Raw genomic sequence first — 23,890 nt, 5'->3', positions numbered from 1 at the left:
GAAGGAGGAAGGAGGAAGGAGGAAGGAGGAAGGAGGAAGGAGGAAGGAGGAAGGAGGAAGAAAAGGGAAAAAAAAGAAAAGAAAAAAAAGGAAAAAAAAAGAAAAAAGAAAAAAGATTACACTCAGATTAGTTGGGTGTAGTTGGGTGATCTATTTTTACCCTGGACCTGCAAAAAGCTGCATCAGTGCATCTAGGAGGTGGGGCGGAATGCAATTTGAAAACACTATCAATTTCCCTAACCTTCAGAATTCAAGACATCAGGAAAGAAATATGCTCAATTTCTTTTCAAGGGGGGAGTTTTTATTATTTTTTTCCTGAGCTCTTCTCAGTTTTAGTAGTGGTAAAATCCAGAGATAAAATTCTGATGAGGAGAAGGAGCTCCAGAAAGAGAGAGGGGAAACCTACCTGCCAGCCTTACAATTAATTACAGGAGGGGAAGGGTTGCTGAGCAGTAACTGTGGTGGTGGAAGAAAGGTTTCCCCCTCTAGCAAAGGCCCTCACCCATGAGGGTGCTACAGGCTGGTCTAGAGTGTATGTAACAAGTTAAACACTTCCTTAGTTCTGTTGGTACCTTAACTGCTCATGGATACGGACTCCTAAGTTAGTAGTAAGACCCTATACCAATCAAAAGGACAAAGAATACTTAGCTGACTAAAGCTGGCAAATATGTAATGGATGTGCTTATGAGCACTGTCTCCAAAAAAACCCTCTTACTAATCTTAAATAAACCTCTGAAGCTATTGTTACTTAAAGGTATGTTCCAGCCACCCACAAAAAAAAATCTCTTCCAACTGACAACTAGAAGACAGGTACTTAATTTTATATAATAGGTTAATACATCCTGGAAAACAGCAAAGTAGCAAGAATCAGGTTTCCTGTTAGCTAAATTACACTTTWAAAAAAAAAGGAAACAGAGAAATGTAATTACATGATTGTCTTTTGTCATCTTGATCAGCTGCTCTACAGAGGCCCTAAGCTCATCTCCAGACATTGTAGACAGCACTACAGAATAAAACAAGGCTGCAAGCTCACGCATTTCTTCTTTGTTTGTGTTCATCAGGCTCTGTGGAAGTTTTGAAAAGACACAAGAAAAATGCAATCAATTTGTTAAAGTCTGTTCATACAGTGTTCCCACGGACAAGCACAACTGTCACGCAAATATTACTTAATTCTGAAACCTTTCTTYGAAGGGGAATCATTAGGAAGTAGCAAATGAAGCACTCAGTTCAGCCCAGCACCTACTGCCAGGGATGACTGACTTTTGGAGGAACRTTACTACTGGCCACAAGAGGTCTGCTCATTGCTTGAGTTACACCTTGACTGAACACTTTGCTGAGTTTTGTCTTCAATGAAGAACTTCCACATTTCACTTCCAAACTGAGTTAACATTAWAAAAAACTACAGAACTGCAAATAATCACTCTTCCTGCATAATAAGAAGCTTCAATTATCTTTTTATTAATCAAAGGGAAAAGAAATTAAGAGTGTAAAAARATGTGATTCAATGGTGATATAAAAAATGGGGCAAGGAATCAGTTCTCAGCATAAATGCATCCACTTCACATATAGAACCTTTCAACAATTAGGTTGTTAGAAAGTTTAATTTAGGAAGCCTCAGGCCTTTATTTTTCATATATAACCTTACCTCTGACCTTAATTTGATATATAATACAACATACTTGTATGAAAAATTCATACTCAAGGCTTTAAATGACTTGGGTGACTAAAAGTAAAAGCAAAAAAGAAAAAAGACCCAAGGAAATAACAACAACAAAAAAAGTAATGAGATCTGTTAAGTTCTTGAAAATAGAACTCCAATTTCAATTCAAAACTTGCATGAGACTGACAAGTGACTAGACCCGTTTCTTCATTACTACTACTTGGCCAAGTAAAAATCACACTAGGCTTGATTTATGACAGTATTTTTGTAACTAAGTAGTATCAGTTACCATCCCTGTAAGTATAATTTAGCAAGTGGTTATCATGCCAAAAAAGAAAGCTTTTTTTCTGCAAGTGATAAGCAGAACAAAAAAAGGAAAAGGGGGAAAAGGTGTTTTAAGTTCTCGCCTTTGAAATTCAATGCATACATCTGAATAGGCGCATTAAGTCATGTGAATCAGTACAGACAGAAACACTCAGACTGTATGAGATTCACTGGACTACAGTTAGTTGCCAGGAAGACTAGACTAGACAAGAGAGAGAGAGAAGGAAAGGRAGAAAGAAAGGACTCCATTCCCCCTTGAGAAAACGCAAGATTTTGCTAATGCTAAGCCTCTTCCACTCTCAGAAAACAAACAAAAGTTTTCAACATACCTTTATCCAATCCATTTTATCTATAAATCTGGCGGCTAGTTTTTCTGGATACACGGAAACCACTTCCAGGAGACAATACATGACTGGCAAACCTGAACAGTCATTAAAGAATAAAGCTATTTCAAAAAAACAGTATTTACACAATGTAACAATCACTGACAAAAATGAGGTAAGTAACACTAGGTATTTTAAAGTGTCCATTTTCAATTTACTAGGGATACAAAATAACACAGAACAGCACAACTTATTATTTCTTAGCGACACTAGACAAACAAACAGAACCAAACATTCTGGTAGCAATTTGTTCTAAAGATATCTTTACTTCAAAATTACACTTGTGTCAGATGTGCTAAGATCAAAATGAGGAAATCAGACCATAGGAAGCACTCATAGCTGAGGTTACTAAAATACAGACAACAAATTGACCATTTTAAAGCACTATCTCAACCAATGGTAGAAGTGTGCTGTGCTACTTTCTCTAGCCTACGGAAAACAGAAGGGAAATACAGAGTATAGAAATACAGAGCACAGAAGGGAGTACTTAACACTGAAAAGGATAAATTTATGTTGCAATACTGAATTTGACTTCAGTAATCACAAAGCACTGTGTGCAACAGCTAATTTCTAATGAATGACTCCTCTCTTAAACAGGCTGTGGCACCCAGCTTCTCACCTCCAACTGCAGATAATAGCTGCTGAAGAAGGCTAACATATATATGCACAGGGTTGGTCTCTCCAGTTTTTGAAGAGGAGGAGGAAGAGAAGGATATGTGGTCGCCAGACATGAGGTTTCTTATGTACCGCCCAATAGCTGGAGCATGATCTTGCATATCTGCCAAGCTCTGGGAAGTTGGCACCACACCGGCACTGTGCGCCAGACACATCCGTAGGTACAGGACTATCTGAGTGGAGGAGATAAAAATAGGGGATTCTCATGAGTGCACAAGAACCTGTAAAATCATGGAAGAGTCAAAACAAAATTACAAGGAATATGCTGTACTTAACTAAGATAGTTCCTTCTTTGACCAAATTTAGACAGAGTAGGCAGCAATGAGATGGGGTTACACGATGTGCTATATGTTAGATGGGGTTATACAACCTTAGGAACTGTTTCTGCAACATGCTTGTGTAAGTAGACAGCCCCACACTGCCTACAACATACCCTAGAGGTCAAATCATACACAGACTTTTGGTTCCATGTAAGCTGATTCCACTTCCTTTCAGGCAGCTGAGCCTGTACTTTACACCAATTTGGCAGACCTTACCCCAGAGCATTACCCACACAGACCTTGCATCGTATCTGAATTAGTGTCTAAGGTCCAATGAAGCCAGGTAACCTGCTAGGAGGAGAACAGCCTCAAGGACAGCATGGCAGGAAACAACACAGTATTGTCAGTTGCTTCCTTTGAGAAGCTATTATGCTGGATAAACGACAGAAAGCAGCTCTCTTAGAAATACAGGCCCCAAACACCGTGAAAATCCTGTTCAGACCCATTCATGGCAGACAAACAACAGGAACAGAGCTCCTTCCAACATATAAGAGACACTTCAGAAGGTAGGGTGACTTATGATAGTTCTTCATTAGCCTCCTATACCACTCTAAATAAATAACGGTACATTAAACCAAGGAAGTGTAACACTGACAATTACCTCCCCAAATGTTGCAGGATTGAAAGGCAAGGCTGCAGTTCCAGTCATGTATTTAGCTGGAGTTTTCATTCGCTGAGAGGCCTAAACAACAAAACATATTAGGAGTGTAATATTCAGGCATATGAAGAGCACACATACTACTGAAAAGCTCAACAATTTTGCTGATGCAGTTGGATGTTTATGCTCCACTAATCCCACAAAAAAAWGCAAGAGCTCTATAATAAAAAGGCACTATGTAGCTCAAAAGACTTCGGCACACTGTAGATCCATCGACTTCACCTCTGCATTAGACCTGCAAAATGTAAATTCTAAGTCCATGGAAGGTAAATGCAAAGAAGTGGTAGGAAAAACACTGTCCCCCACTTCTCTGACAGGCAGGAACACACCAGCAGGAAAGCTGCCAGTGACAAAAATGCCAGACGGGCAGGTCAGTATTTCCTAGATATCAGCACTAGCACTGGGGTCAGTAATGCAGTCTCACGTGTGAGTAACACATACATTAGCTGCACTGAAATTAATAGTTCTTAGACCGAATAATATTTTTAGRTCCTTTGCTGAGCTAGAAACTCAAAGGTAACCAGAACTGTTACTGAAGGCTGAAAAACACTATCAGAAAATCAATTTCTAGAGTAGCAATCTGTTCCAAATATACTGCCTTGCAGAAGGAGAGAAAAGCATTTCCATCTCGGCCTGCTGTACAAAGTAATACATATAAACTTCTGAAAAAATCTTTAATGCCTGCAGATAATTCATTATATGCATGTGAAAATTAACATTTCAAGACGGCAAACCAAAAAGAATATTCGGGTATATTTCTTCATGTGTCTTAAGGACATATAAGGAAGATTTTAAAAGGTTTTTTTTTTTTTAATATTTACAGCATTGATGACATCTTGTTTTTCTCAGTAATAATTCAGACTAAGTTGATTCTTAAAATAGCTCATACAAGTACGTAACTTATAGCCCCCAGATGTGTATAATATTGGATTTTAGCACCTTTCCAGGGAATCTCTCAGTGCGAACAGCACAGSAACAAATGAGTATGGCTTTTAGCATGTCACACAGAGGTGGAACCACACAAAATAGCTGGGATTGGAAAGGATCTCTGAAGACCACCTGGTCCCATTCTCCTGTTCAAGAACACTGCTAGACTCTCGAAAGGTCACTTGCCTGGCCCTTATTTACACAGATTGCAATAAAGATTAATAACTAAAGTCTTTGACTTTGCAAATCAGACTTCACCATTTGTTCCATTATCTCCTTTCCCACCTTCAATCCTTCTACTGCTTTACACAAAGCATTATTTTTCAACGATGTATCAAGGAAACAATCTACTTAGTCCTTTAAGAACCTGTGGCTAAACTGTGCTTGTGAAACAAATAGAACTGTCAGCACTGAAGACTCACCTCCATACAGCTACACAAACTGTACCAGTGAAAAACAGTGCCTGGGGGCCAAGGATTTATTTAGCACTTGGATCCGTTGTAGAAAATACCTATGAGTGCTAATCCTGACAGCGGATTCTTTTAATAGTATATGTGATGTTCAGTTTGATTTCAGCCAATTCTGCTTCTTTAGGTTGAGAGGAAGGAGAATTCAACAGGAAAGGAAGAGAGCCCTTAATTACCAGCCTGAGGATCAACCATGTTACCTTATCATGTTACCAACCACTGTACCTTATCTTGGATGTAATGGACCATTTCAGGGAAGGAGGGCATCTGCTTCCCAGCACTCTCCTTCTCGTTTTTACCAGGAAATGTTCTCAGGACCCTCTGAGCCTCTCCATGTACCTCTTCCCGCCTTCCACAAAAAAAGAGAAACAGACATTATTTTTACGAAGCAAATGGCATTTACTGATTAACGAGATATCTTTCACAGCTCAGGAGAGAAAAAAATATTTAACAGGAAGTGTTTTTTTTTCTAAAAGAAGAAAAAAAGAGAAAAAAAGTTTTTCAAAAAACAGAATAAGCAAGCTGGTGATGAGCGGTCTCTGTGGAACAGTCTAGAGGAACTTGCTCACTGCAGATTCTCTGCAGTGATAAAGGTTCATTGCAACTGATCAGCTAACCTTCTTTGGCTATACAATAGCCACACAGATCACAACTTAAGCATGTGGTAAAGTAGGTTGATTAAAAGACTACTTGAATGGCAGGAACAGATAATTGCAAATGAAATTATTATTGTGATTTAATGAGTCACCTCCTTCTCAGCAGAGGATGAGAACTTTCACGTGCACATGGTCCCGACTCTTGGTAAATGAAAGTTAAAAACAGATTGTCACAATTTACCAGTAAAAAAATATATTTTTTTTAGCCCTTGCAAAGATGATTTAAGTTAATGTTTGTTATTGATCATTAGCACACACTGCTGTATTAACGGCGGTTCACCTGAAACCAGGAAAAAAAGCCGTTAAAAAGAAACCAAGCCAAAGACTGTTACAAAGAGTAGTAATTTTACTCCCCTGGACTGTCAAAAATGCCACTATACAAAGAAAAATTTCCAAAGAGCCATACCTGATTTTCAGTATGTTACCTTACACATATATTTGATTACAAATCATAAAAACCAAACAAGCAAACAAATAACGCCCCCCCCACCAAAAAACTTACGGGTCTCCAGCAGCTAAGAGTAGTAAGTATCTGGAAGGGATATGATCTGAAGGGAACACCGTGCTAGCAAATTTCACAGCCACTTGACGTACTTGAACTTCAGGCTAAGAGAAAGCAGGCACAAAAATATATAGTTGAGTTTAAATGAACACTCTAATGATGGGTACACACACTGTGCAACTCGGCATTCCAGCTCTATTCTCCTCCAACGSCACTGTGACTGAAGCAGGAAAGGGGAAGAAAAGCAGCTAGATTCTCACATATACAGAGATGGATAATTAAATGTTCATTTACATGTACGCATACTTGAAGGAATCACCAATTAGTTAACTCTAGTTCTTACAAATCTGAACTGCCCCAATCCAAGCAACTTGGAAATGAAGACTAACACTGAGAAGCTGAACAAGAGAACAGAACTGCACATCTTTTTTTTTTTTTTTTTTTTAAAAAAAAGGGCTCATGAAAGTCATTCTCTGCATGTTCAGAAAGTCTTAAAATGGAACTGCTCTGAGATGTAGATAATAACACAGGCAGAAAAGTCACCAGTATGAAATATCACTTACAGGTTACTGGTGAATCACTAGAAGTAGATACATCTCTGCAGTCACCTTGGGTGCCCATATAAACATGCAGTATAGAACAGCCACTGATTCTGAATAAAATCCAGACCCAGACTCCTGGGAAATTCTTATATATAAGCAAAAAAACAAGTAAGAAAATCAGTGAAATCTGTTTTCTGGCATCACAAGGTTAAGGTCCAGGAAGGTCTCCAGGTGCCTTACAATGSTACAAATCATATTTTACAGTGAAATCTTGACTTGGTAGTGAATGATTCTTTCTACAGAACTCTTGGTTTCATAAAGCTTTCACCAGAAGCAGTTACTCCTCCATCAATTTGTCTTAGGAGGAGCTATGAGACACCCAGCGCACTTGCAGAGAATATRTATCTTTAGGAAATAAATCAGATGCAGAAAAGTGTACTGCTAACTATTTCCAATCATAACGATTGGAAATGAACGTATTTATAATTATTTCCAGTCATAATGATTCCATGATTCTACAATTTCAAGCACTGTACYACATTAAAAATATTTAATCTAAGCATATAGACCCCCCCTAAGAAAGATATACATTCAACATGAAAAGAGAAGCCAAAACACCTAATAGTGTCAGAAAACAGGAAAACACTAAACAGTAAAGCTTTTTTAGAACTACTTAATTTTGTCTGCACTGAGAATACCTTTATTAGATAGGAAGCCACAAGGGCTTCCATCAGAGTACGTTGGGCTCCTTCCAAGTTACTATATGCTCCAACCATCATAGACAAGGCCTCCTGAATGGCAAGCCTGGTGTCAGCCTCTTCCTGCAATACAGAAAAAAGAGAGTTTTACATTAACTAAGAAGAAAAACAGCACATAGTACTAAACTTTTCCCAAAGCCACATCAGCACCTACCTTGCATAAAGCTTCAAAAAACTGCTGCACCAGTGCTATATCCTTGGTAAAGAGCTGAGGCATTCGGCTGAAACAAGACCATTTCATTCATGAAATTATTTTTGTTTTTTTCACTAAACATGTCCTACATTACATTGCTCTTCCCCTTGCCCTACATCTTAACAGTCAGATTTTGCTCTACCTTATCCACTTACACCACAGAGCAGAGCATCCCTCAGTATAGCTCAGAAATGAAGATACTCTGTGTGCAGCAATTCAGGTCACTGGCACACAGGTCTGTTTCTGGACATGACACTTGCCCACCTTCATGCAATCTAGTCTGTGCTGCACATTCCTCAGACTTATGTTTCTGGCAATCCAGAAAGTGTAGCCATTTCTTAAGTTCTATGCATAATTCATCAGATGTCATTAATCCCTGCAAGCAAAGCCATCAGCCAACGTTGTTTTCCATTATGGAGATGTCAGAAGACAAATGCTTTTCTCTGCAGTGTACATTCAGTTGCAAAATTGTTTTGTGGCACAATGCTTGCTGCTGACAAACTAACAGATCAGTCTGGTGAAACTATTTCACATCCCATTACCTAAGCACTTTAGTTACCTGGAAAGTTTTCCAACAGCTGAATATGCCATTGACAGCAGTTTGGAATCCTTGAATGACAAAACAATAAACTAAGTCAGCAAAAAAACAAAATACATAAAGGTACATCCTTTCTTTATAGTTAAACATATACTTCAAATCCCATCTCCAGAGCTCTCAGATTTCCATGAACAAAACACCCTGGAAAATAAAAYGGCTGCCTTCAAGAATTAAACTATCACATCGGAACAAAAAGACAGCGTATTTTCCAGATAAAACAGGAAATCACAAATGGGGGGGGAAAAAAAGTAGATCTTCTGTACTCTTTTTTTCTTTCAACAACTAAAAATACACATATGTGAAACAGTAGCAAAACTGGAACAAAAAAAAAATGGAAAAAAGGAACAAAAACCTTCCACAGACCCTAATCAGCAGCATTTCACAACAAAAGCTGCCCGTGCAGAGTATCCTAGACATGATCAAGGCAGAAAAAAATACACAAGTGTTTGCTCCCTCCTGAACATGCCCTTTGCAAAGGCAGGGGAGCCCCACACCTTCAAACAGCAGCTCAGTCCATAAGGTCACATCCAGTGACTTCAATGAGCTAAGAAGAGGATCAAAGCTAGGCAAGAAAAGGTTTGCAAAAACCAGCATTTGGTAGGATATGTAAGGAAGTATCTTGGGGAATTTGCAGTTGCATTTGGTAACCCTTTCAGGAACTAATATGCTCCCTGGATAAACAGGAGGCAGGCTCTACAAACAGGCTCACAGAGATGTTGTCACAGTGAGGCATGCGCCTGGGGCTGAAGGCTCTTCGCTTAGCAGTTAGTTACAGCAGTTGGATGCTGCTGTGGCCTCACTCTTTAAATTAACAATACTACTATGTCCTGAGACTTTGCAAATGCTGTCCAAGCACCTACATATACACACAGTTGTTAAGACAAATATATACAGCTTCCCTACAATACCCTTAAAAAAGAAATAATGTCTTTCCTTCCTAAAAACTTCCCATGAAGGGTTGTCCTTCAATAACCATCTCAAAAAACTACAGAGATTTATCCAAGATCGTTGTTTGTTGATTGCATTTTAGAAATAACCATAGACGTAAGAATCCTTTCAACTTACCTCTTTGTATTCATTGATCAGCTTTGTAAGTCCATTTAAAAGCATTGGGCCTAATGGTTTTATTTTACTTTCTGGACAACTGAAATCAAAGACACCAACAAAGAAAATATTAGACTATCTTTTGAACTTCTTAACATTATGTTTTGTCACTTTTTTTTTCCCACCTTTGCTACACTGAAAACATGTGCACAAAAAAACTCCGAAATTATTTTTCAGGAATTTTCAAGAAAAATACTTGTGGAGTTTTAGTGTTCTCTGCCCTTAAGTCTTACATTTAGTAAATAGGACAACTTCCAAGCTTATAGCTTAAAAACACTGTATTCATTCTCACTTACATGATACAAATATGGTGCACAAACTGCAAGGATAAACTTCTCAGTTTTGTATTGGTGTTTGCACCAAAGAGTCCATCGTAGACCACCTGGACAGAAGGAAAAGCATAGAAAAAAAAAAGCATAGATCAGAGAGTAGCTTGCCTCACTTTCAGAGGCTTCTGACTCCTCTCCTTGAAGTGTTGTCATTGATAACTAACTTACAATTCCTCCCCTAGCTATTGGGAGAACTGAACTATCAGTCATTGGGATGAGTGGCGTTGGACCATAAGCACTACCTGAATATTGGCTGGGAACGTTTCTGCAGCTTGTCTAGATCGCAGGAGATGAGGAACGATCTTCAATTTAACTCGAGTGCTGACCGATTCTCGTTTCATTTCTGGCTTCGGAACAGTTCCCTGTCAGAAACARAGTTTAAGTAACATCGTGATCGTCAGTCTTAAGTACTTATCAATTGGCTAAGCTATTTCCAAGCAAATCAGAGTGTACATAAAAAAATTAGTCAATAGCAAAAATGTTCAGTAAAATCTGATATCAAAGAAAGCAACAAATTTAATTGCCTATATATTTTCACCAGAAAATAAATTATGTTAACATAAAGCGTTTTCTTATTAAGCAGGTTTGCAACTCTGAAAAGAACACTTACCTCTTTGGTTTTCAGTGGTATATCCCCAAGATACACTTTAAACATTTTGTTGACGATAGCAGGATTATTCCAGTCAATTAAACTAAAGGGAAAGAAAAAACAATTTGTTACGATCCTTACTCTAAATTAATTTCCAATATACATAAATTTTACATCATTTTGCACAATATTCACAGTGTAACCTAAACTTTATCTAGTTTGAACTCTAGCCACTCTTCCCACATCCAGATAACAGATAATCACCAAATAAAGGGTAAAAAGAGATTACAAATCACTTGCACAAACTCAGGTAACAAGATCCTAAGTAATTCATGAGAAACCTACAAGATCCCTTGTCCTTCACTGAAGTAAGATACATTGACTGTGACGGTCTATGGAATGAACACAGAGCACTCACTTGTTAACAAACCTTTCCACATTTCAGTACAGGTAAGAGGATTCTTTCACTTTCTCTCAGGAAAAATCTGTCAGCCTACAGGGTAACCACTACTCTGAGTCTTCCAGTACAAATCCATTTACAGGAGAAAACTGATTCAGCTCCGTGTCACATGGAGAACTTCTCAGCAAGCAAATCAGAACAATGTTCCTCTAATCTAATGGAGCTTGAATCTCTGAGCTGAGACTTTCTCCTGAGTAACAGCACGCACACACACACACACACACACACACACACACAAAATTAAAAGAAAAGCACTCATGTTTCAGCAGGAAAGGAGACAGATGAGCCTCTTTCATTAAGGCTTCAGATTTCCAAACAAGTGTGCATAGTTAATGGCATTTTGAGCAAGCATAGCAAAGTATCACCACAAAGGGAAAGAAGAGACAAGCAGCAAAGGACAGACTGACTTCACTAACTRCACTGTCATCACTTAGCAAAATTGTTCCCTGGTCATGACTGAGGTGCATGAACAGACTTGAGCAGACGTTTCACATAGCATTATGACATGTTTGATTTAAAATTAATTAGTTCCATAGTTCCAAAAATACAGAAGCCACCCACACATTTCAAAGGCACATTGCACGGGCAGGCCTATCCCATTCCAAACCTCCAACATGGGCCAATGAACCTCACGTGGTCAGTGCCTCTGCAACAGCAATTCTGGCCTCGTGCTTCAGGGGATGAAAGGTGGGCTGCAGACAAGCCAGAAGCTTTACTACTGCAGACAGCATCAGCTAGACTGTGGTCCACTGTCAGCCTTTACTATTTCATCCTCTTTACTCCCTTACTAAGTTACATTAAAATACACTTCTCCATGGTTCCACGTAGCTTTGTTGATATGGTCCACTTACTAAGGCCTTGTAAGCTACCAGTAATCCACACAGAGCAATGTGGAAACCAAGGGCTAAGGAAATGGCACAAAAGCAATACTAAGGAAGACTGAAGCCAGAGAGATCAACCTTAAACACCACAGCTGAGTGTCTTCCCAGCTGCAAAGAGCACTGCCTAGCCCGTTCCAACCCTGTGTGAACACACACACAGTGACAGCTCCAGAGCCAAGCAGGGGTCCAGAGCCCCTTGCCTTCCAGTGCACCCCTCTGGAGCAGTACATCACTTTCAGTTAACATTGCTGGAAACACCAGCAGCATCTTCTCTCAACACCCAAGGCCATACCTTTGTTTGCTTTTCAATTCAAGGTCTGCTGCAGTGGCAACACTGTGTCTTGTGTCACTGGAGGCTACAACCAGATGTATAACAGCTTCGAGTTCAGGCACCTGCTCAGCTTCAATGAATTTCACAATCCCCAGCTTGCACTGTTGTGAAAAGTAAGGGCAATATTACTTTCAAGTCAGCATTTGTTCCAATTTGTTACGATAACCAAAGCAACTCAACTATTCAACTATCTGGAATGTTGGCTCTTGCTTGCTATATAGAAGGTAACATGCTTTCCACCTTTTAGCAGTACTCTCCTCTTGCCTCCTGTCAAAGTTGCATCTGCAGTTGAGTATTACCATATTGACATGAGAGTGGCCTTGCCTGTCAGCAAAGGTGCTGAGACGGTTAAGGGACTGGAGCATCTCTCTTATGAGGGAAGACAGAGAGAGCTGGACTCCTCAGCCTGGAGAAGACTTAAGCAGGGGATCACTGTGCATAAATAAATGAAACAGAGGGTGTAAAGAGGTTGGGGCCAGACCGTTTTCAGTACRGCCTAGTGTCAGGAAGAGAGGCAACAGGCACAAACTTAAACACAAGAAGTTCCACCTGAATCTAGGGAAAACTTTCTTTTCTGTGAGAGTGATGGAACAGGCTGTGCTGAGAGGTTGTGGGGGCTCCATCCTTGGGGATTTTCAAAAGCCACCTGGACAAGGATCTCAGCAACTTGCTCTATGTGACATTGCTTGAGCAGAGTGATAGACTAGATGATCTCCAGAGGTCCCTTCCAAGCTCAAACATTCTGTGATTCTTCTAAAAAACACTGACTTTGTCAACATAGTGTAGTTTGGCAACCTTATAACCTTTAAGAAGAAAATGGGAGTAGATTGTAGTTGTGCATGTTCCCTGATCAGCTTTGAAGAACTACTGCAGGCTGAGGGAGGCACCTTTAGCTTCCATCTCATTATCCTGAACTTCCTAATTCATCAGTTAACAGTTTCCTAACAAATCCTTTCAGCACCTTATCAGAAACAGTTAYCAATTCTTTTTCTACCCCTCCCTGTGTGTAACTAGTTTTGTCACAACCCCACTGCACTGAGGATAAGCCTCTGTGACTGCCAAGTACCTGCTCCAGCTGCTCTGGTGTCCACGGGCTATCGCCAATTACCCTTTTAGCTGCATAGAAGCTCATCCCTGGAGGAGGCTGAGGGATTCCAGGACCTGCCATGTTAATACTGGATGAAGAGCCCTGTGTTGAGGGCATGTTTTGTCGAGTCTGAGATTCATTCAATACATACCTAGGAAAGACAGAAAAGGAGCGTTGTTAAATGCTTTACCAATCCACACCAACAGCTGAATTAGATGCTGGTACAGAGGAATAAATTGAACCTGTCCAGCTTCAAATATTCTTCTTTAATTAAACCTGTGGCCCTGACATGAATTTTACTCACCTGGGCTTTGACAACCAATTATTTTAGTATATACTGCAAGAGCCATAGGGATTTCATTGCAACTGTTTGGAAATAAATCTTTATATAGAAAGGGAAGGGCTCACTGACATTTCTGAGAAGAGCTAGTGGTTAATGAAGCACCAAGAATTATCCACTACATAAGAAGTAATTACCCAAGAAATACTAGATTTAACAAATTTATATTCAAAGCTCTAGCAAATTTTGCATGATTTCTTTCAAAGCCTGAAAGCCAGCAAGGGAAATAATGAAGCCTATGTAACAGGGAGAAACACCAGTAAACAATCCTTCATATCAAAAATACATACAAAAAAAAGTACCAGAAATAGCTCACTGTTTTAGTGCTGAGCARGGAAGGAAGGCAAAACCCAGATAGATTAAGTTCACATACTTGAATCTTCTTAGAGGCTGGCTAGTCCAGCCACCTGGTGCACATGKATCCACTCTTAAAAGTGCCACTCTCCATGAGTTTGGATAAACACACAGACACTAAAACCATAGAACAGTAAGAATTATTTTGCTCTAAAATGTCATAATCTGCTAGAACAGATTATAGCAATAAAAAGAAAGGAAGTAAGTCTCAGTACCTATCTAAGTGCTTACTTATGAAGACAAATGCACATCTTCATAAATGTTCATCTCAAATTTTGGAGAGAAATTTCTGAAGTAGTCAAAAGTTTGAACACTTGAACGTAATTTTCAGCTTTAAGCCCTACAGTTAAATTTTCTGTTGTTTTACCACCTGCAGAGCAATGAGACTAATTCACATCCAGGTAATGACTAAGCAAATTCTACCAGGCATAAATYAGCTGTAAACAGCTGCAAACCACTTGACTCCAGAGCCCAAGACTTAAAGAGACAGAGCCAGGGGGCAACTGCAGACACAGTCTGAGCACCTTTTGGAAAGAAAATGATACTGGAAAAAACTCTGTCACTCAGTCCCCACCTTTTTTATGGTCTAAGTATTCAAAAATCAGTTGTCATGCTCTGCAGGGTACAAAAGCACCTAGGGAACTATGATCTTACTAAAGAACCAGAGGATTTCTCTCCTGAAGCTACACCTACAGGAGTGCTGAGGTGAAATTAAAGTGTAAAGTTGGGGCAAAATGCAGCCTGTGAGCTGTSTGAAGTAGGCTGTGCATTTTAATCWGTAAACTACAGCAGGCCACTCACCTAAAGGGTAAGGAAGTTACTCCTAAGAAGTCTGACAGGAACACAGCCTCTGGCAGAGCTACGCCATTTAAGAGATATGTCACATACTCACTATTTCAGAAGTTATTTTGAAGAGGTTAATCCACTTGGATAAGCTAGAGTTTATCCAACATCTAACAGAAACCTTACTGGATTCAAGGAATTATCCAAAAAGAAGTGTTCTATTGCAATTGTTTCTACTTCCCTACTTCAAAGCAAAAATTCCCAAGCAATATAAATAAAGTCACATACACAAAAAATGGAAARTGTCTTTTGAGAAGGCTCTGTTTAGGAATTCAAGTTGCTCTCTAATAATTGTTGCTCTTAGAATCAGTGTTTCTACCAAAACAAGCCGTTACAATTAAAATTTTCTCACTGCAAGACCAACCTTGTCTTTGAATGTTATATTTTGGAAAGATARCACTTGCTTATGACCATGGAAAACTAAGCAACAAAATCCAACTGCAGGAAGATGAGCATATGATTTGATTATCCTATTTTGTAAGTTTAGTTGAAAGGRATATTTATTTTATAAGTTATTGTAAGATCTTTGTATATCTTTATCTATAAAGATATATATCTGTATCTTTAGATATATCTTTATATATATATAAAAAATATAGATATCTTTATATATATATCTTGCATATATCTTTTTATATATATAGATATAGATATCTTTTTATATTCTTATATATCTTTTTTTATATATATATCTTAATCTATATCTTTATTATATAGACCATATATCTTACAGTCTCCTTTTGATGTCAAAGGACATCACCTGCAGAACAGTTCAACATCTAAGTGCAGTTGCAATATTCTTCACACATGAGAACGTGTCATAACACAACAAGACTGCTACTTGTACTTACCCATAAGGCATAAGAAGGACATCCAACATAAAGTCCAAAAGCAGCTGTACAGTCTTTGGTTTTTCAGCAAGATTGAATGGGGAAGCTGCTGCTTTCAGTGGTTCAGCAGGATATTTCATGTGAAAAAGGGTTGGTATTAGAAGATGCATTAGGCTGAAAAACAATTGTATTTACTGCAACCATTTTTTAAAAAAGACATTTTTTGTCATAACATTAAAGAGAGAAACTTTTAAGAATACATCTGGTTCTTAAAACAGCAAAAATTCATTATAAATCCCACACAGACTCGTAACTCAGTGGCTTCTATTTGCCACCTAACACACTTAACACTGCAAGGCAGGACATAATATAGAATTTGAACTCAAAACAAAACATTTACATATGAACACACAAGTCTAACGAGATGAAGTYGTTGCTTGTGTCCACGCGCTGAATGTTTTTAAGTACATTATAAACCCAGCTTTACAAAGCATAGTCTAGGATTGTCTCATCCCTAAGTTTCTGATGGGACTCTGTATAGAGCAGAAGGTGATCCAYGCTCTCTAGATTCACAAAACAGCACAAGCCAACAAATGTATTTTAGAACAATACAGATTGCCCGAAGATCTCTTAATATATTTACTTGCTTCTGAGACAGGGCAAAATCATGACCCCAGAGCAGAGAKAACCTTGCAGTAAGGTTATTTTAAAGTATCTTTATATTGTCACAGTGCTATAAAATGAAGGAAGGTAGGATTTTGAGATCGCTTTCCACTGCCAACATGATGGAAACCAGACTCAGCATAMATAAAAAGCAGCACATAATTAATAATGCAGTTTCTAGAAGTGATTGGTACACAGCACTTTCAAACCTTTGTCGTCCTGCCTTTTTTTTTTTTTTTTTTTTGACATTTTCACAATTTAGAGTGATCAGTATGGGACGTTTACAGCTGTTGCTAGACAGAAAGTATTTTCTGAAGGTCAGGYGCTAGCCTGGAAAACCCAAACTCATGATTTGATGAAGATGTGGGATATAGACGGTCATATACATCATATCACAGACCTCTTATAAGGAGAGTTGGCTGCAGTGCATGTCATATATTATTATTATGTAGTACTATTATTATTACATATAATAACAATATTATTATTATTATTATTACATTATCTTACTTCTTTGTTCTGGCCAAACTCATCTGAATTGTGCAAATCAAAAATATCCTAAGCAACCAAGCTTCAACCATGAGGAAAATTCATGCTGTGCTAAAATGATACAAACAGTTCACTCCATGAATAAATAAATAATTATACCTATCTTGCTGAGGTTGAGGTTTCCCTTCCATTGCAGTGAGTAGAGTTGGAGCCAATTCACATTGTTTCTCCACAGGCAAGCGAGGGTATCCCATCTTAACATAAATTATGGTAAAATTCTAAAAGGGTAGGAAAATAACACAGTACTGTAACAGCACAAAGGAAATAGCTATTCTTTAAACTCTTAAGTTATGCTACTGAACTGGTGTTGGAAACAACTTGTGTTTTGGAAGGTCCAGCGCCTTAACTCTAAAATCATTCAGAATCTGCAGCTTCCAAAGGACAGGATGCACTCAGAAGAGGCTGGAATTACTGACTTTCACTAAAAGGCACCAAGCAGCATCTTCAAATAAAGCAAATACAATGTTCTCACTTCCTTTTACAGCTGCACAGAATGCATGCAGGTTACAGACCCTGGCCATGTACCAAAAGCAAACTCTGGACAACCTCGTTTACTGAAAAGCGATCTGAGTTTAATTCTATATGACTACAGCTTAACATGCAAAGATCTTTCCTTCTAAGAGGTGATATTTTCCATTAAGACTATATAGGACTTGATAGTCAAAGAAGAAAGAAAATTTCCTCCTGAATTTATTGCCTTTTCACAATGATGAATTGCAATAGACATGCCATAGTTGAAACAATAATCTTTTTCACTAGTTTAACAATTTTTTAAAGCGACTTCTATTTTTTATCATGTATTAAATGGAGCCATCACTCAATTTTCCCTCCCTACAAAAGAGAAGTTATTTTTCCTCTGTTTTCTGATCAACAGAGACCCTGACCATAGAAATACATAAAAGCTTACTTTCTTATGAGTTCAGAGCAATGCAATTTTTCTTCTAACTTAAGACCTGATCCTGCACATAGTAGGATAAAGACTGATTCTCTGTAGCTGTCTGCACAATAGGGCCTCTACATTAAAAGCAATTACAAGTCATGCATTCATAAAAGACAAAAATGAGAAGAGTAATTATCAGTAATTTGATCGGTGGTATAGCAGCTTTCTGAAATAAGTTTCACTAACAACTGACTATAAAGTTTAGTTTGAATAAAAAAAATCACGTAAAGCATCAATCTCATTACAGTAACATTGCTTCTAAGGATAAGTGACAGCTTAATACAGAAGACCTGAAAAATAATCCACTTGATACAAGTAAATCAGCAAGTAGCCTTGGAGGAACAGATACTTACAGTGACAAAAGACACTGCAGAAGGATCCTGATATTGCACAAGTAGTGTCTCCACTGGAAGTTGGATTTTTGGGCGACTTTTGATGCGCTTGTTCAGATGGACCAGCAGCTCCATAACCTGAGAGGAAGAAAACAGCAAACTTGAAAGCACCACTATTAATTTTATTTCATTTGGGCTCAACATATTCCCAGCACACTACACGGGACTGCTAAACACCAACGCAGAGTGCCTGATGTACTCCATCTCTAAAACAATGACAGCAATTACTCATTGTGTAATCTCAGAGCCACTCTGATAACCTCACGTCACCGTGGACACACACATGAAACCTCCCCAAATTCATTCCATGATCAATAGCTTCCATCAGCAGAATTGCAGGAAACGCTAATTATTGAGGACAGCCAGTTYATTCCACACAACTACTTGAAAACCTTCATGGTTGAGCCACGCTTAGGAATTTTGCATTGCTACTGTCTGCTCTCTCTTGCGACTGTATCAGAAACTAATGGAAAAAATACTCATATGAAATGTCTTTAAAAAGTATATGAAATACTAAGTACTGATACTTAGTTCTGAACAAGACAGAAATGAAGTATTTCAGGTGAGAGTATTTCACAGCCAAATAGAAGAATCCAATAAATCATAGACAAAACTGTCCTACTACTAAATCTCCATTACATCTCTATCTATCTATGTGTCTATCAGATATGAAACAGATTCTCAAGCACAGGGGCCCAGAAATATTAGTTACATTAAGTGGAATCYCCTCTGCTCCACTAAGATCAGACAGAGTCAGCCCTAAGGAGTCCTAGACATACAGGGACTCCAAGGAACTCATGTCAAAGACCCTGCGTGTCACACTGTCCCCTGCTTTCAGTGATTCGCCAGCTTGTTACACATGGTGAAAAGCAGCTAAGTTACTGTCACTGGGGTTGGCCATGGAAAGAAGATTGGTATCAGCTCATGATTCTTGCATCCACTTCCTGATGAGGCAACAACTAAAATAACACTGGCAAGATATAACACAGATGAACAGCACATTTGAGCACAAACATGTGATGGAGCCTGGAGCATAGCTAACAAAACAAGTAAAGTTGAGCTAAAAGAAAAAAAATGCAGGTCTTAAAAMCACAGTGAGACATTCCTATTGTTTTATATGGAAGAAAAATTACCAAAGCAATCTTTTATTGTAAGACAAGAACCACATACACATGSGACTAACAGCAGAGCTGCAGGAGCCTGTTCACATTATCCAAGGGGGCTACTGAAAAAAGGGCCTGGTATGCCCAGGGCTTGGCTGATGTCCTGCTTCTCCAACCACCAGCATCAACCAACGCACTAAGCAACTCACCCAGCACCACTCATTGGCCTGGCTCGGGCACATGTTGCAGTCTGTGGGGCTCATCAGGGCCTGCTTTCGTGCCAGACGCACACAGACTGCAAGGAGAGACACAGACTGCACCTGGTCTGGTGGAAATGCTGTTGTATTTCCAGTGCAACATTTCTTCAAGCACATCTGAATCAGCAGAGTTTACACTGGATTGTTTATTTGAGTCCCATGATGGAGATAAGCCATTTGGTAAAGGAAACCCAAGTGCTGAATTTACTCAACTGTCAAACCGAGGCATGAAAAGGGATTAACTCTCAGAGTAAACTGATTAAGAAGATAAAGGTGTTGTAAGCTTATCTTCACATCCCGATTATATCCCACACCTGAAAAAACTTCCACAGACAAAGAATTCAAAAAACTGAATAGGGCAGTAATATTGCCTTGTGTGTCACAAAACTGAGGCAATATACTAAAGCAAGTGCACTGCACTCCTCCAGTTGGGTAAAGGCAAGTACTGAAACTTGGTGATCTGTACTTCAACAGTAACAGCATACTGGCAATCACAAAGAATCACAACAAATCACGGAATGGTTGAGGTTGGCAGAGACCTCAGGAGATCTCCTAGTCTAAACCCCCTGCTCCAGCAGGGACACGCACAGCACAGGGCGGCATCCAGGCGGGTTGGGAAGATCTCCAGAGAAGGAGACTCCACAGCCTCCCTGGGCAGCCTGTGCCAGGGCTCGGGCACCCTCACAGTGAAGAAGTTCCTCCTCACATGGAGATGGAACTGCCCGTGTTTCAACTTCTACCCATTGCTCCTTGTCCTATCACTGTCCACCACTGAGAAGAGTTTGGCCCTTTCGTCCCTACATTCTCCCCTCAGGTACTTCTACATACTAACCAGACCCCCTCTCAGTCTTCTCCAGGCTAAACAGGCCCAGCTCGCTTGGTCTTTCCTCATACAATAGATGGCAATGCASAGATGTTATTTTTTTGCTCACATTATACAATTAACAGTCATATCCTGTATGTACAATTACATTGGCATAAGTTTTCAACCTGCAATTAACTGTGTTGGCACATGGATTTTTTCTTAATCACTACAGTAACTGCAAGAGAGAGACAAGCCATGCTATGACACTGCTTTGCTTATAGTCAGTCCTTGGATGAGTAGAGTTTGTCCTTCTGTTCTATTTCACCTGCTTTATTAGCCTTCGTTTTCCAAGGGTTTGTGTGCTCCTTAAAAAAAAAAAAAAAATCATTAATCTTCTGACTTATTTCCACTGACTTCATATGATCTTGAGGTTGGAGTTGAAGAAAGACGGACATTCTTTGTTGTCCATTGGCCAAAGTTAGCAAAGGACAACTATATACTTTTTGTTTCTAAGTCATTAGCATTTTAAAAAATAATACTGATTTTTTTTTTCTTGAGCTTTTTTTTCCTCTCAGCTACTTACAGGCAAAATAAGAGCAGAAGACTAGAAAGCTGAGCTTAGATGAAGGCTACAGAAAAAGGCAATGCACATCTTGAACAGCTTTATCTGCAAGACACACCCTGGCCAGTCAATCCTAACGAATATTGGAAAAAAAAAAGTCAGTTTTTCACCTCATCTGTTTTAATTTAAATCAGTTCACTGCCTGTGTAAAAAGAAAAAACAATAATAACAAAAATCACCCAGACATACAAAGCACAACAACTAAATAGGTTTTTAGTCCAGTTTGGAATTTATTCTGAAAACAGATTACTAAGCCAGTCAACTTCCCTTCACTGATATGTCAAGAGTGCGATTCCGGGTGATTTCGTTGATTACCATGGATTTGACAGGCAGCAGAAAGCACAGGAAATTGTTCTAAGCGCTTAGGATACCACCATCGTCTTGTAATGACAATCTAAAGGTTAAATATACACCAGGAGGAACAGGAAACAAGTTCTGTTTCATTTTTCTAACACAAAAATTACAACTCACCAGCAGACTGATGTGTGTTTTGGGGAGGCCTGTAAGAATTACATTTTCACAGTGGCATAGTCTTCTCCCTTTCCTGAACCCCACAAGGTTCCASAGAAACAAGTAACACATTCCAGTTTACTAATGAAAAAACACCATACATGAACACCTCAAGGAATTTCACTTCTTAGTGAATGCCCTTCCTTACTGTTTCAAGTGCAGATGAGAAGCATGTACTCAGAAAAACTCTCTTCTGGGAAAACAAAAACAAAACAAAAAAATCTTTTCTCAGCACAGTGAAAAAGTTCCCATGTAGAGACTCCTTTGCACCACTTCTGGTGTGGTTCTGACACTGTGTTTCTGCTGCAGAATTCTTGGAATAACTATGTTTTAGTTATATGCCAGTTCTGATATCTACTGAAAGTCTAGTGATAGCACGTCATTTCCTTAAGATGAAGGTGGGGCTAAAAAAACAAAACAAAAAAAGATTTTTGTGATTTTTTTCAAGTCGGTCACTAGGCAGCTCTTTCTGATAAAGGGCTGCAAGGAATTCACCCTCTGCTTTATTACCCAATGGSTGTAGACTTAGTCAAATCTTTTATGAGCAGGGAGATTGATCTAGATGATCTCTAGAGGTCCCTTCCAACCTTAACCATTCTGCAATATCTTCTACTGCCTCATGGGTCTCTTATGGTAACATACTCCTTGTAGAGCAGTAAACATTTCGATCTGAAAATCCAAATCAGGTCATATCTGCTTTATTGATCTTYTCATACAATCACACAACATCTATAACACAATACTTTTGTAAGCTGTTGGCCTGGAAAAAACAAAAAACTCCTAGTAAAAGGAATTYCTGCTACTGAAGGCAGCTACATCACAGAATTCCTTCAGACAGATACTAAATTCTATCTTCAAATCTGCTTGGTCCTTGTTCCTACCCCGTAACTAGACAAGTAAATGACATTAATGACTATACCCTCATGGTTAAGTGACACGGTCACCTAACAGACATGGTCGTAACAGCCAGTTACAGATTGATTAGAGMTGTCCCTTGCCAAAAATCTTGGCCTCGGGCTATCCCGAGATAGTTAGCTGGCTCCAAGCTGAAACAACTATAATCTCCACACATCTGCAAAAGACCTTGCTGATAAAGACAGTGACTCAGGTTTTCTTTAAGCATTGGTAGTTTTGACAGCACCTTTCTATCAAAATTATGACATTTCCTCAGAGAATACAACTCCTCACGGAGTTGCTCATCAAAGAGCAGCAACATGTAGGCCATTTGCTTCTCCCTCATCACAATAACTTAGTCGTATGTTAAACTGCACCCTTACCTTTTTACGAACTCCTTCCTGTGTGCTGGACAACTTGAGGAGAACTGGAGGGAGGAATTTGGAAATAATGTTTTGCAACTGCTCATCTGTTTCTGCATGGCCAAGGCGCAAGAACACACGTTCAAGTTGATCTGCAATTAAAAAAAAAAAAAAAAGTGTTGAATCTCAAAATTACGGCATCAAGAAAACAACTTTTTCTAAACATCTCCTAATGCATCTGTAAACAACTCAGCACAGATCCATCTTCTATTTTTAACACTCTCTGAGAAACTGTTGATGGCAGAAACCAGCCCAAAGGCTTCCAGAGCAGAACTACACAATTATGTACAGACCAGTCCTATCAAAGACAGAAATAAGCAAGATCTCCTTACTGCTACTCCACACCATGCTACAGCTAAGAGCCAGAACATGGTCAACGGGGGAAAAAAAAGGTTAACATATCTAGTTATGCTGTGCTCTGCCCTCTGTGAGTGCAAAGGTGGTATGAGTTGTGAGGTTGCTAGTTTTTAATGGCTATGTCTGATGTCATATTCTGGTCACAGCAAGCGTACCTCATATACTCGACTAGAAAGCTAGGGGGCAAAAATTCTTGTTATTCTTCTTGTTCCTTTTCRGGTTCCAGATATGCAGCAGGACCCTATTATTGTATACACTGTGTAAACAGAACACAAACATTAACCGCGTGCAATAGGCCCAAGAGAACAGCTAATATCACGGAAAGAGTCCAGACAAAGCACTTGCTACAAACTTGAGGCAAGGACCATGGTAGCTGCATGCAAATAAATAGGCTGTGCACCCAAAAAATAAATAAGTTGCACAGCTGAAAAATAAACAGGCTGTACACCTGAAAGCAAGAAACAAGTCACAAAAACCTGAGACCATTGTGGTAAAGTAAATTTGCTATTGATGGAGCATGATAAAAATCACTTCTAAATGCTGGCCATGCATTCACAGGACATCT

At 39.0% G+C, this 23,890-nt stretch overlaps 1 protein-coding gene across 2 annotated transcripts in view; it reads right to left on the bottom strand.

The window, feature by feature from the left end:
* Positions 1 to 23,500, bottom strand: part of ECPAS (Ecm29 proteasome adaptor and scaffold) — a 49,770-nt gene extending 26,270 nt beyond the window's left edge. The window contains exons 1-20 of one of the 2 annotated variants that reach the window (XM_026040772.1): positions 23,481 to 23,500; positions 22,930 to 23,060; positions 18,317 to 18,433; positions 17,123 to 17,241; positions 15,833 to 15,985; positions 13,424 to 13,595; positions 12,319 to 12,458; positions 10,707 to 10,788; positions 10,339 to 10,458; positions 10,064 to 10,149; positions 9,729 to 9,807; positions 8,625 to 8,674; positions 8,027 to 8,093; positions 7,813 to 7,935; positions 6,573 to 6,676; positions 5,640 to 5,763; positions 3,964 to 4,044; positions 2,987 to 3,215; positions 2,314 to 2,405; positions 930 to 1,064 (exon numbers count right to left, since the gene is read on the bottom strand). In XM_026040772.1, the coding sequence (XP_025896557.1) occupies positions 930 to 1,064; positions 2,314 to 2,405; positions 2,987 to 3,215; positions 3,964 to 4,044; positions 5,640 to 5,763; positions 6,573 to 6,676; positions 7,813 to 7,935; positions 8,027 to 8,093; positions 8,625 to 8,674; positions 9,729 to 9,807; positions 10,064 to 10,149; positions 10,339 to 10,458; positions 10,707 to 10,788; positions 12,319 to 12,458; positions 13,424 to 13,595; positions 15,833 to 15,985; positions 17,123 to 17,241; positions 18,317 to 18,430 (2,070 nt within the window). In that variant the 5' untranslated portion in view covers positions 18,431 to 18,433; positions 22,930 to 23,060; positions 23,481 to 23,500. Of the gene's footprint in view, positions 1 to 929; positions 1,065 to 2,313; positions 2,406 to 2,986; positions 3,216 to 3,963; positions 4,045 to 5,639; positions 5,764 to 6,572; positions 6,677 to 7,812; positions 7,936 to 8,026; positions 8,094 to 8,624; positions 8,675 to 9,728; positions 9,808 to 10,063; positions 10,150 to 10,338; positions 10,459 to 10,706; positions 10,789 to 12,318; positions 12,459 to 13,423; positions 13,596 to 15,832; positions 15,986 to 17,122; positions 17,242 to 18,316; positions 18,434 to 22,929; positions 23,061 to 23,480 lie in introns of those variants that run through there. The other variant, XM_026040773.1, reaches the window with a different exon arrangement.
* Positions 23,501 to 23,890: the final 390 nt, after the last annotated feature.

This window comes from Nothoprocta perdicaria, unplaced genomic scaffold (genome assembly GCF_003342845.1).
Source record: "Nothoprocta perdicaria isolate Ctin4 unplaced genomic scaffold, notPer1 scaffold_265, whole genome shotgun sequence".
NCBI lineage: Eukaryota > Metazoa > Chordata > Aves > Tinamiformes > Tinamidae > Nothoprocta > Nothoprocta perdicaria.
The sequence above is the reverse complement of the archived record's forward strand: the minus strand, read 5'-3'. Positions and strand labels throughout refer to the sequence as shown.